This window comes from Rhinolophus sinicus, chromosome X, assembly GCF_036562045.2.
Source record: "Rhinolophus sinicus isolate RSC01 chromosome X, ASM3656204v1, whole genome shotgun sequence".
NCBI lineage: Eukaryota > Metazoa > Chordata > Mammalia > Chiroptera > Rhinolophidae > Rhinolophus > Rhinolophus sinicus.
In genome coordinates this window covers 81,271,887-81,285,719 of record NC_133768.1, presented here as the reverse complement: position 1 = coordinate 81,285,719, position 13,833 = coordinate 81,271,887, and the positions used below count along the sequence as shown (strand labels likewise).

The window sequence follows — 13,833 nt, the reverse complement described above, 5'->3', positions numbered from 1 at the left end:
AAAACAGGTTTCCTGAAGAAGACATTGTGCCTTAAGTGTGACGCCTGCCCTACAGATTGCAAACTTTCCTGCCCCCACAATACTGTGAGCCAATTTCTTAAAATAAACCTCCTGAGTATGTATATCCTCTTGATTCTGTTGCTCTGGAGAACGCTGACTGATACAGTGGTCAATGGAAATCTAATTTCTTCCAGTTAGTGTGACATTTCAGAAAAAATATTGGTTTGCTTTAAGAAAGTAAAATGAGTGCAAGGTTCCCAATTATGTTTTGTACTTCTTGTTCCAGATGAATATAATTATCAGATTAAGGACACTTTAGATTTCCATCTTCTGACAACTCAGTCACATTTCACACAGGATGGGGAAGGAATACAAAGACAATACGAGGGATCCGTTTAAAACTAGCCTACCATGTGAGGCCCAAGCTTCTTCCAGGAGGTTAGAGAAAGACATTATGACAGATGGATTATGAAAAGCATTCAGAACATCTAAACAAGTATGACAGGAGCAGCAATTCATAAATGAAGTGATTCAAAGCTGGAGGTCAGAGAAAACCTGACTTGCCAACATACCAGCAATATTTTTGTGGTACATGAGGTTCTCCTGACATAGTAAAAATATATGGACATCACCGGTATCCCTGAGTCTTTTGTTAACTCAGGTGACTTCTCAGTTTAAAACTTTAAATATTACTTTTCCCCCAAATTCTTAACATCTTTTATATTATTATTACTGACCAATTTTAATACAAAGAGTGTAAGGCATCATGCAAAAATTCCAAAAACTGCTTCCTGCTTCAAAGACCTTAAATCAAATTTAAAATAGCTCTTTAAGTTTTCAGAAAACTGAAAATACTTGGTCAGTGGCAAAACACCCTCTCTACTTCTGAAATAATTTTGCTTTAAGGGAAAAAAATTTAAAAATGAAGATTTATCATTGATTAGTAAAATATAATTGTTAAATCTAAATTAATAATGTAGCAGATCAGACCCAAAGCAGTCTTGATAAGATAAATCAAATTTCACCTTTGTAGTTGAAGTCATATCCATTTTGCTGAGTGAGGATACTTTGCAAAATTACTTTACAAAGAGGCAAAAGGTACAGTATACAGACAGATCCAGATAGAAGCTGATAAGCAATATAAAGTAAACATTACCTTATTAGCCTAACCTGAAATTTCTCTTTTTTTAACTTTAATTTGTAGATAACTCCCACAAAGTATATATGGGTATTCAAACACTAGACAGTGTGACAATCATACAAATAAAAGACTTATTTTTATCCTAAAGTCATAGTTACATAGAATTAATTCACAATTCAAATATGAATTTCTTACTTTAGACCATGAAAGATCAAGGAGATCAGCAGTATGTCCCTTATATTTACAAAATGGCCGTTGTCGAAATGGTGCGTTTTTATCATCGGGGTCTTCATCAGCTCCACTGCATACCTATTTAGACAAAGACAAACATTAGCAAAATAAAAACTTCATACTCTTCCCAACTCATCTGTTCTCTCATCGTGTACTGATGCTTGATTGAAATCTTGATGTACCAAAAGCAAACTCCCCTTTATGCTGAATCTACTAATCACCTCTTCACCTCCTTGACCTAAAAAATAACAACCTAGGATCTTCCCTGAAGACCTTGTACTACCAGTCTTTTCCTGCCAGAGCCCCCACCCTGTCTTTTTCGAGCACGTGTTCCTTCAGGAGAGGTAGGAGCCAGCACCAGGGGATGATCATGACCAGTCTAAGCTAATCAAAACGAGCTCACTCCCTTTCCCAGTGATGAGCAGTTTAGGCATGGGCACGTGTTACAATTTTCATGAATTAGTCAGGAGGTAAAGATTTTTTGAGGTGGGAGGGAATAGAGGGAGGCTTGAGAAAGATTTCCTCATTCTTAAACAGGGGAATACTAAAAGGGACCTTCCTCTTTCCTACCTCTGAACACTGCTGTCTGCATGTGACACCTAAGAGTGCAGCAACTATTGTAGGACCATGAAAGGAACCAACCCAAGAGAACAACAGATAAAGAATAATAAAGCCGGAAGATGGTAGGATTCTTTGTCCCTGATGACACTACTGAGTTGCTCAATTAGCCAGCCTTGGAACCACCTCACCTCCAGACTTGCTTCCTTATTGTTTAAGTCATTTTCAGTTAGATTTCTGTTATTTGAAGTCAAAAGCATCCTGACAAAGATAGGTAGAAAAAGCACCGCCATTCTTGTGTGCCGTGCACTTAGTTTACAACATGCTTTTGTATTCACTATCTGAATAGATCCTAACAACTGTGAGTTAGGTATTAACATTATGAAGATGAAGGAATTAAGAAAAAAAAATGAGGCTCAAAGAGATTAAAATAACATATTAAAGGTCACACAGCCACCTGTAAACAGCAGAACCAAAGTGGAAATACAAATCATCTAACTTCAAGTTCAGAGATTGTTCCTTGAATATTTCAGAGGATGTAGCATGAGCACAAATACAGAGTGCTGGCTAAGTCTTGTTCATTTAGGGAACGATGGGTAGGATGATGAGGATGGAGAAAAAGTAAAGGGAGATGTAGTAGGGGATTAGGGTGGAAAGGTACTTTGAGACCAGATCATAAAGAGCCACAAATTTGTGGCTTAAAAGTTCAGATATTCTAATACAATGGAGAGCCCACAGAAGTTTCTGAAAAGAAAAAATAACATGATCTAACTGGTGCTTTAGAAAGAGAATGCTGAGTAATAGTGTAAAAGACGATTTGGAGAGAGAAAGTGGAAGCAGAAAGAGCAATCAGTTAAGTTTAAGTAAGAATACGAGGGCTTGAACTAGGACAGTGGCCATGGTGATAGATTAAAAACTACCAGTATTATTTTTCTAGAACTTTACAGTTTATAAAACATCTTCACATCTACTGTAGAGATAGACTAGCAACACAAATGCCAAGCACTACTGATCCTAGATGACTAGAGCTACTTCCCCTAATTTTGCTGCCATCTTAGTGAGCACTGCTGGAAGACATAAAACTAAATAGGCTTGTCCCATTACATCAAATTCAGCTTTTCCTTTAATAATCATTTACATTTCATTAAATCCTCAGCATATTTCCTCCAGAAGTAATTCCAGATCTTTATTTCCTCCTTAAATATCCATTTTCTTCTCCCTATACGCTACCTTTTTTTCAAAATACTTAATGTCTTTCTGATTATAAAATAATACATGCTCAGCATAAACAACTCAGAAAACAAAGAAAGCAGAAAAATTAAAATTAAAACCACCTATAATCTGCTAACATTTTGACTACCTTCAATCTTTGTTTTTAAAAACAATTGAAATCATACTATACACGTGATTCAGTATTTTCCTTTTTATTACATCATGTGTTTTCTGTATTTCACTCTGAAAACATTTACTAACTGCATATGGACATACCATAATTTAATCATTCTCCAATATGCTGGTCACTTAGACATTTCCATTTTTTCCCTAAATAAATAGCAATTCAATGAACATCCTGGAACATGAAACTTTATCCCCATTTGACTATTTTTTATCCTAATATAAGGGGTATTACTACTCAAAAGTTTCAAGCCTGAAACTTTTATAGTATCTCTTGCTGTTTGTTTTAATAAAAGCAGATAAGTTTACTTAATTTTTTTTTTTAGAAATACAGGAGTATACAGAATCAAATAAAAATCACCCCAAATCCTACCATCTAGAGATAACTAACTGTATGCAATAATTTGGTGTATTCCCTTTAAGTTTTTATCTATAAATATTTATAGATATTTTTAGCCAAAATTTGGATAATATTGTGTGTAATTTCTCAATTCTGCTTTTTTTCACTTTACATTTTATTTTGGATATTTTTAACATCATTAAATAGTGTCTGAAAACAATTTAAGGACGAAATAACATTCTACTGTACAGATTATACCCTAGTTTTTATTTCCTAGTTGTTAAAAAATTAGCTTGTTCAAGTTTTAGCTATTGTGAGAACACTAAAATGAAAATCCTTTTACTTACATCTTTGGGTGTATCTGATTATTTCTTTATAATAGATTTTTAAAGGTAGAATTACTAAATACAATATTATATATTTCATCTAATTTACATATGTCTCTAAATAGGTATCTACATCTAGAGAGACATTTATATCTCTATATATAGTTACATACACAAATATAAATATAAATAAAACTTTATTATGGACATTTCAAACATACACAGAAGTAGACAGACTAATATAATAGTATAATGACCCCCATGCATCCACCACCTACTTTAATGATCATCAACATTTTACTCATCTTGTTTTATCAATCTTCCTCCCACTTTCACATATTTGCTCACTTTTGCTGGAGCATGTAAAACAAGATCTGAACCCCACTGATTTTATCAGTAAATATATATGTATCTCCAACTAATATACTTTTTTAAATATACTACCTCTTTTAAATATACTACACCATGCCATTATCACACCTAAAAATACTATTTGTATCATCTAATATCTAATCCATATTCTAATATCCTGATGACCTAAAAATGTCATTTTAAAGTTGGACTGCTATGAAAACTTGTAAGCCTTCTTATATTATTAGCACTTACCAGATACTGTACTAGTTACTTGAGATACCAAAATAAATGACATTTCTTACCTTATAATCTATTCTCAGTATTTGAAAGCTATAATGTGCCTTTTAACAGACGTCATTAACAAATTACGCCATTCTGTTCAAAAACCCTCCATTAGCTTCCATCATTCTCAGAACAGCCAAAGTCTTTGCAATGGCCTACACGTTATGACTGCCCTGTCAACATCTCTGCGACTTCATTTTCTATTACACCCCGTTGCTCACTGACTCCAGCTACCCAGGCTGTTTCTTGAATACAAAGAACTCCTGCCTTATAGCAGTTTCACTTGTTGTTCACTCTACCTAGAATACTCTTTTCTTCCAGATAGCCAGATGATCACTCCCTCACCTCCTTCAGATTTTGCTCAAATGACAACCTCTTGGTGAAGCTTCGCTTGTCCACATTATTTACTCCCTGTGTCTCCACTTAATATGCTTTATTTTATCCATGAAATTTATCACTTTCTAACATATTACAAAATTTACTTATTTTGTTTCTCTGTCTCCAACCACTAGAATTTAAACTTCGTATCAACAGATATTTGTGTCTCTTTTGCTCACTACTATATCCCTAATTCCTAGAGCAATCATTAATACACAGTAGGCACTCAACAAATATTTGTGGACTAAATGAAGACATGGTGCCAGACCTTCAGATGCCAACTAGCAAAGCATAATGGTTAAGAGCATAAGCTCTAGAGACAGATCAGAGCTGGGTTCTAATATGAACTGAATGAAATTGGTGAGTTACTTAACATCTCTAAGCCTTCTCTTCTTCTTTGGTAAAACAGAGTTCTTAATAGTATCTCACAACAGTATCAGGACTATTGTGAGGTTAAATGAGATAAGACGTAAAATGCAGTTAGCAAAGTACATGGCACATAGTAAGGGCACATAAAATCTTACTATACTATAAATTGATATAGTATAGTAAGTGCTTTTACCGTGTTTCCCCGAAAATAAGACCTAGCCGGACAATCAGCTCTAATACAACTTTTGGAGCAAAAAATAATGTAAGACATGGTATATATTATGTGATGTGATATGATATGATGTGATATGATATATGATCTGATATGATATTATACCCGGTTGTATATTATAGTAAAATAAGACCGGATCTTACATTAATTTTTGCTCCAAAAGACGCATTACAGCAGATTGTCTGGCTCGGTCTTATTTTCGGGGAAACACGGTAACAGAAATATAGACAAAGTGCCATGACAACAATGAGGAAGGATATGAGTAAGAATGCATTAAACAAACTAAGGAATGCTTCAGTGAGGAGACTGAGTTTGAAAATAAATTTGTCAGGCAAAAGGAGTAGCATATGTAAATAGAATCCACAAAGGGTCTGACACTTTTGTTGGGACAATAATGAACAACTGAGTGGCTCAGAATATAAGGTTTGCAAGAGGGAAGGGTGGGAAATAACAATGAGAGCTGGGGTCAGGCTGATCTCTGAAAGGTTGAGTCAAGCTAAGGAATTTGGACTTGACTCAATAGGAAAAAAAAGAGAGCCACAAGGAGTGCTTAAATAGGAGGGTAACATGATCAGATGTGTTTCATACGAAAGTAATTCTACTGGCAGTGTGGATGAAAGACTGGAATCTGGGAAAAGAACTCTAATGGTCCAGGTAAGAGATCAAGCCTGGATTATAGCAGTGGAAATGAAAGGAATGGCCAGATTCCAAAGACATTTCTGAGATCAAGTGGGCAGGATGTGGTAAATGAGCAGACATTGAAGGGAGAGTAGAAAGTGATCACAGTTTCTTACTCAGGAGATGGTATGGGTGTTAAACAAGGAACTGACATCGAGTACTGTCAAAGGAGTGGTTTTCTCAGGAAAAGAATACATGCTTAATTCCGTTTTGGACATATATTAATTATGGTTGATCTCTGCCTTCTCCCATGCAGAGGTCCTTGGCATGCACTTTATATTTTCAGTGACTCACACATTGTAGACATTTAATAATTGTTGACTAAACCAAATCTTAACCAATGCATATTTTTAACAAAATGCTGCATATGTAGCATTTCACAAAAATTACCTCTTACTCTTTAGTTAACTGTCTTCATCCAAGCTTTTGATTCTAATGATCTTCAAGAGGATCAGGATGTCACCCCAAAACATGCCCTTTTGCATAAGGATTATTTTGAGCTGAAATCAACATTGGAGAAACAGACACAAGAAAGTCTCTACCCTTCCCCTTTCTACCTGAAAGCAGAGCATAAAATTCCTTTTGTGAAGGTGTCTTCCCCTCACAACTCCTTTATCAGGAAGGAGAGACTGAATCTTATCTCTGGAGATAGCATGAGTCTGCACAAACAGGGCTTTACTAAATAACCTTTATCTTCCATTAGCTTTCTCCAATATATTTACTGCCCCAAAATTTACCACCCCTAAAAGTCTAAACCCCCTTTTTCTTTGTGTTGTCACATCTCCACAAACTTATTGCTCTTTGTTAAAATGATATATAAGCCCCTACGTCTGATTGTTTCTTTGGATCTTCCCTATTTTGGGGTAAAGGCCTCCATACGCATATGTAATACACCCTTTCTCCTGTTACTGTCCTTTGTCAGGCTATTCTGTAGATCCCAGCTGTAGAACCTAAGAGTGTAGAGGAAATATTTTTCCTCCCCTACAATCTACTCTCAAAAATTCTAAGCAGCAGTTAAATGAGATCACACCTATATCGATGTTCCACTAAACAAGCATACCAAACACAGATTTACCCAAGAAAAGCATTCATTTTAAGAAACCGATACTTACGACTTCTAGTGTCAAGAAGAAATTTGGTAAGTCCCTAGCATAATGGAGCAAAATCAACCATGCCCCTCTTCCTTTCTGCCTTACATTTACTGAGCGCCTTTTGGAAATCAATAGAAACAGAGAGTGTAATTCTAGGCTTGACATGACCAATGAGTAGGTAAGTGATCTGCTGTGCATCACTCTGTATGCCTAACTATACAACATGTACTTTCAGATATTCTATTTTACACGGATGCTAAGAAGACAAGAGTGAGAATGTAGTTGAAATGTGCTATAATATTACCAGTATCATGCGAAAAAAGAACATGCACATCAGGAACACAAACTCCATTGTGCTTACTGCGCCTCACTGCAGTTAGCACTAGGTTCAAAGGTAATGCCAGATACTGAACTCCAAAGGCATATGAAATAGTGGCCCCTTTTTTAACTGTCCCCAAATAGAATGACAGAAGTAACAGAACCCCAGATATAAATGAAACAACAGATATAAATGATATTCAAGACTCCAGAAAAAAATCTCAGTACTTCAGGGGGTCACTGCATTTTGTGTCAAAGAACTACTCTCATATTTCCCCGAAAATAAGACCTAGCCGGACCATCAGTTCTAATGCGTCTTTTGGAGCAAAAATTAATATAAGACCCGGTATTATATACGTATGTATATACATTATATATATACACACATATATAATATAATATAATATAATATAATATAATATAATATAATATAATATAATATAATATAATATAATATAATATAATTAATATAATATAATATAACATAATAACTATTATACTCCTGGTCTTATATTATAGTAAAATAAGACCGGGTCTTATATTAATTTTTGCTCCATGAGACACATTAGAGCTGATGGTCCAGCTAGGTCTCATTTTCGGGGAAACACGGTATGCTCCTCATTTAAAAGGTCTTGTATTTGGGGTGACCAGTTGGCTTAGTTGGTTAGAGCATGGTGCTAGTAACAGCAAGGTTGCTGGTTCGATCCCCACATGGGCCACTGTGAGTTATGCCATCCTTTAAAAAGGGAGGGAGGGAGGGAGGGAGGGAGGGAGGGAGGAAAGAAGGAAGGGTCTTGCATTTAAACAAGATTGGGAGTTACTTAGGGTTTTTGGGGGGCATGAATGGAAGTAGTTAAGAACCTGTAGGCAGGACTGCTGAAATCAGCATAATGAAAGATGGTGCAAATAGTCCCTGTTTTTAATAGTAACCAAAGCCTGGAAAATTTATGGTGAATTAAACTAATAAAAGCAAACCCTTTTCCCTAAAGCAAAGTGGTTAACATTTTCTATGCTACATTAGTGGGTGAAGGCTTTCTGGAGGAAGTGGGCTCTGAAGAATGGGCAAGCTTGGAATAAAGAGAAGGGAAATTGCAAGCATCCAGATAAGGGAAACGGGAATAATGCCATAGGAACTCAACACTGACTCAGGCCTGGGTTAGGTTCCAAGGATACTAAGATCTGTGAAGTACAGTTCTTTGCCTTAAACCAGCCTGAGACTAGCCAGTGAGACAAACTGCCAAGGAGGATGTGGTAAGTAATATCAATGTCAATATGACGTACTCTCAGAAAAAAAAGGAAGAACAACTTTGCCTGCTTGATTCAGGGAATATTATAAGAGATAAGATATTTAAAGAAGGAGAGGGCTTTGCCCTGTGAGGACAGGGGACAGGAAGGGAGTTCAAGGCAAAGCAAACGGCATGGACAGACATGAAAGTGAGTGTTTAGAGCACACACCCATATCCAGCATGGCAGGTAGAGTGTGCAGGTACTAGGGAATTAGAACTGAGTTAAAGCAGTGAGATGAGGCAATATCGGGAAGGACCTTGTTCCGTAGGTGACAAGGAGCCATCAGAAGATTGAAAAACACAGAACAGCCAGTCAGATATGTATTTTATTAAAAAAATAAAATAAAATAACTGGTGGCAGTATAGAAAATGAACTGGGTAAAGACCAGAGACAAAAAAAGCAGCAAACGTTCAAATGAGTGTTAAGGGCATAGATGATGTGAGCAACAATGGGGGAAGAGGGAACAGATTCCATGGGCATTTGTAGGTGGAGGTAGAGTAGATGGGAATTTGCAACTAATTTGATATGTGGATAAGGAAGGAAAAGCAATAGAGTGTTTCTGACTGAGTTAAAAAAGGAACTTATAGATGTTGATGCCATTAAAGAAGGTTCAAAAGAGAGGAGAAGCAGCATGTGGGTAGATAATAAAAATATTTCCATGAATGACCATTAACATCTATCCAGACACCTGGGACTTATCTTAGGCTAGTCACTTCCCACCCAGCTGGTCAGTCACCAAGTCCTATAGATCCCACTTCTTTGATGTATCTCAAATTCAGCTCATCTTTATGGTTCTTAGACCCACTGCTATCAGAGTCTATCATGATCGGGCCGGCCCGGTGGCTCAGGCGGTTAGAGCTCCGTGCTCCTAACTCCAAAGGCTGCCGGTTCGATTCCCACATGGGCCAGTGGGCTCTCAACCACAAGGTTGCCAGTTCAACTCCCCGAGTCCTGAAAGGGATGGTGGGCTCCGCCCCCTTCAACTAAGATTGAACATGGCACTTTGAACTGAGCTGCCTCCCGGATGGCTCAGTTGGTTGGAGCGTGTCCTCTCAACCATAAGGTTGCCGGTTCGACTCCCACAAGGCATGGTGGGCTGCCGCCCTCTGCAACTAGCAATGGCAACTGGACCTGGAGCTGAGCTGTGCCCTCCATAACTAAGACTGAAAGGACAACAACTTCAAGCTGAACGGCACCCTCCACAACTAAGACTGAAAGGACAACAACTTGACTTGGAAAAAAAGGCCTGGAAGTACACACTGTTCCCCAATAAAATCCTGTTCCCCTTCCCCAATAAAATCTTTATATATATATAAAGAATCTATCATGATTGAAGTACCCATTTCTCTTCTGGGTTAACAGCCTCTTAAGTGGTTTTCCTGTCCCTAGCCTGGCACCCCTATTCAATCTATCCTTTACAGTGCTATCAGGATGTTCTTTCTAAAACAAAACCCTGAACATTTTAATTGAGCTCCTGATAAAAACCCCCCTTTAAAGCCCCCTCTCCCTCAGTAGCTTGCAGGATAAAGTTCAAAATCTTGGTTTAACACAAACAAAAGGCCATGTAAAATTCCAGTGCTGCTTACCTCTCCCACAATTCTCACTTACCCTTTGGTCCACCCACATGGAATTTCTTGTAGCACCTTTAACATGCTGTGCTGTTTCAGTCTTCATGCCTTTGCACTGGCTACAGGGTCTGAGATGGCCTTTCCTGCCTTCTCTCGTGAACTCCTAGCTCAAACATCAAAGCCTCCAGGAAGGTTTTCCTGACACCCTGATTCACGACGTTAACTCCTATACTTGCGGAGTCCCTTCTGTAGAATATTATCATCTACTACTGTAATTGTGAATATATCTATTTCACTAGTCAGCCAGGTCCCTAAGGCCACAAAATATGTTTCATTTAACTTTGCAGAGTCTAGTGCCGTGTCTGGCCCATATAACAGGCACTCAAAAAACATTTACTCAGGGAGTTGTTTTCAGATCTTCAGATTAATTGATGTGCTTGAAGAACATGTAGGTGGAGAGATCCCATATATATTGTTATGTGAAAAGGGCAGCATGCACAGTAAGATCTCATTCTTGTTTAAAAAACATAAAGCTACTGAAAGGCTAGGAGAATTATGGAACTAAAGCCAGTTTAGGATGGGAGGCAGTGGGTAAATCCACTGAGAATGGCCAAGGAAAGAACCCTGAGAAACAGCAACATTAAAGAGGGTGGAGGAAGAAGAGACAACATGGATAGAGGAAGAGAACGAGGAAAAACAGATCCATGAAAAGCTGAGAGGAGTATGTTCAGAGTAGGTAAAAATTCATGTCAATTACTATAGAGCCAGTGAAATCCCAGGTGGATATTGTAGCTTCTCTTTACGTTAACCTTGCCTAGATCAGTACACTAGAAGCACAGGGGACAGCTTAGAACAACATTTTATGTTGTACTTTTTAGGTTTAAAATTGGTTATAATATTCAACCTTCTAGCTCTGAGACCAAATGAAAATCATTAAGATATTTAAAACTACCTAAAACTGTGATAAAGCATTTATTAAACCAAGAAAATGGGGACACCCAGATGGCTCAGTTGGTTAGAGCACTAGCTCTGAACAATAGGGTTGCTGGTTCAGTTCCCACATGGGCCAGTGAGCTGCACCCTTCACAACTAGATTGAAGACAACAAGCTGCCACTGAGCTGCTGGAGGGGCGGCTGGATGGCTCAGTTGACTAGAGTGCGACAACAAGGTTGCCGGTTCAATTCCCCCATGGGATGGTGGGCTGCGTCCCCTGCAACTAAAGATTGAAAACGGCAAATGGTCTTGGAGCTGAGCTGCGCCCTCCACAGCTAGACTGAAGGACAATGACTTGGAGCTGATGGGCCCTGGAGAAACACACTGTTCCCCAATATTCCCCCATAAAATTAAAACAAACAAACAAAACCAAGGCAATGGAAAAATGAAAATATTTCAGCATCTTTTTTTCTTTCTTTAATTTCCTATAACTCAGGTATCCATTATTATTTTTTAAAAATATCTAACATGGATTTGAGGGGAGGGGATTTTGTTTTATTTAAGTTTTCATTAGTAGTTTTGTAGCTTGAGTAGTATTATTCACTGTCTAACAACCTTTAAAAATCACACTTTTTCATTTACCAATTCTAATAGAAGCTCTTGTTTCTAACACATCTAATTTTAATTAAGTGCTTTCATGCAACTGTAATTTCTGATAAACAATAAGGTACGCCATGGTAAACAAATCAAATCACGGTATTTAACAATAGTAACCATAAAAGAATGAACATACCCCTGTATCTGTATCAGATTTTGATGAATTTAGACTTTCCTGAGAAGGTGATGGGGACACACGTCCTAAAAACAACATAACAACTGTAAAAAGGCATGTACCTACATGTACACACACACACACAAAAATCAGAAATAAAGACACAGTAACACCTAATTAATAGTCATGAATGTAACAATCTGGAAAAATCCATGGGAAGCATTAACTCTTTAGGCACCAAAATATTTGTTTTTATCATTTTTATATAAGAACTTTATAAAATGGCTTAAGCATTTCCCCAGTTAAATAAAATATTGTTAAATTCTCATTATTCACAGTGAATACATTCTTGTCAATCATAACAAGTAGCAAGATGAACAATAAAGGGGCAGAAAGGGTCTAGGCTGAAGTAAGTCTCAAGGGCCACTGAAAGTAGTCTTTTTGCTCCAGGCGGGGCAATAAAAAGAAATGCATAATAAACATAGTTTACTCTATATTCCTGCCCAAAGCCACTTCTATGTATGTCCTTTCTCCCATCCCTTAACTTCTTGTTTTCCAGCCTTGGATGACTGGGGATGGGGGTAGGGTGGGGAGAGCGGGATTTGTGGAGAAAATTTATTGTAGTTAAGTAATTACAAGAAAAGAATCCCATAAACTTGAAACTCCTATTTACATCAATTCTACATGTTTTCCTGATAATTTACTATGACACAGAAATATTTCACATAGTTGTAATCACTGTGTACATATACCATCTTCTGAGGTTTCTCTTTTCCATTTAACCTTTTTTCGTATACCCTTTGATGTACTGACAAATCACATTTACTTTCCATGGCTATGTTTCTGTAATCATTCTTTACTTATTGGATGTATATATTATTCTCATGCTTTTTCTAGATGAATCAGATATTTATTTTAACCTAGGATAGAACTGAAGATTGCCAGGGGAAACCAAATAACTTCGTTCTCAATAGCTGATGAAATTAACTCTGCACTACACCTGAAAGAGGATAAAGTCAAAAGCTTTGTGGTAGCTTTTTTCACTGGGTTTAGATGTTGACCTCTGTCTTACTTAGGTTTGTGGCTATGACGGGAAATTAGTTGTTGTAAATGTTGCCTAATTAGAGGGCATTATTATACCTAAAATGTAAAAATGCCAGATGTCTCTAGATTTTTAAAGCCCACAAATAAATGAAAAAAATACCTTCAGTATTGTATTTCATTCGCATATTGTTGAAATAGTCAAAAGCATTTTTTAAAGCCCATATTCTCACTACATTGTCTTGTCCAGCTGAGGCAAGTAATCGACCACAGTGAGAAAATTTCATTGTCCAAACAGCTCCCTATGAAAACAAATGAAGGTTCAAAGTTATTATTTTAAATATTAAGACACTAAGCCAAAATAAAAAATTATGCCAAATTATGCATACTAAGATAATGCTCCCATTACTAACATCATTTAAACCAACAGTCCAATTGTGATACACTACCACAAAGAGGCACTTTTAGGAGAAAGGAGAGATACGATAACACAGTTTACCATACTCTAAACTAACAATTTCAATTCCAAACCTTGTGC

The 13,833-nt window shown here is 37.0% G+C and overlaps 1 protein-coding gene across 2 annotated transcripts in view; it reads right to left on the bottom strand.

The window, feature by feature from the left end:
- WDR44 (WD repeat domain 44) overlaps nucleotides 1-13,833 on the bottom strand; it is a 90,578-nt gene that overhangs the window by 10,515 nt on the left and 66,230 nt on the right. For both annotated transcript variants that reach the window (XM_019719134.2, XM_019719135.2), the window contains exons 11-13: nucleotides 13,459-13,597; nucleotides 12,276-12,340; nucleotides 1,337-1,450 (exon numbers count right to left, since the gene is read on the bottom strand). In XM_019719134.2, coding sequence (XP_019574693.2) covers nucleotides 1,337-1,450; nucleotides 12,276-12,340; nucleotides 13,459-13,597 — 318 coding nt within the window. The remainder of the gene's footprint in view (nucleotides 1-1,336; nucleotides 1,451-12,275; nucleotides 12,341-13,458; nucleotides 13,598-13,833) is intronic.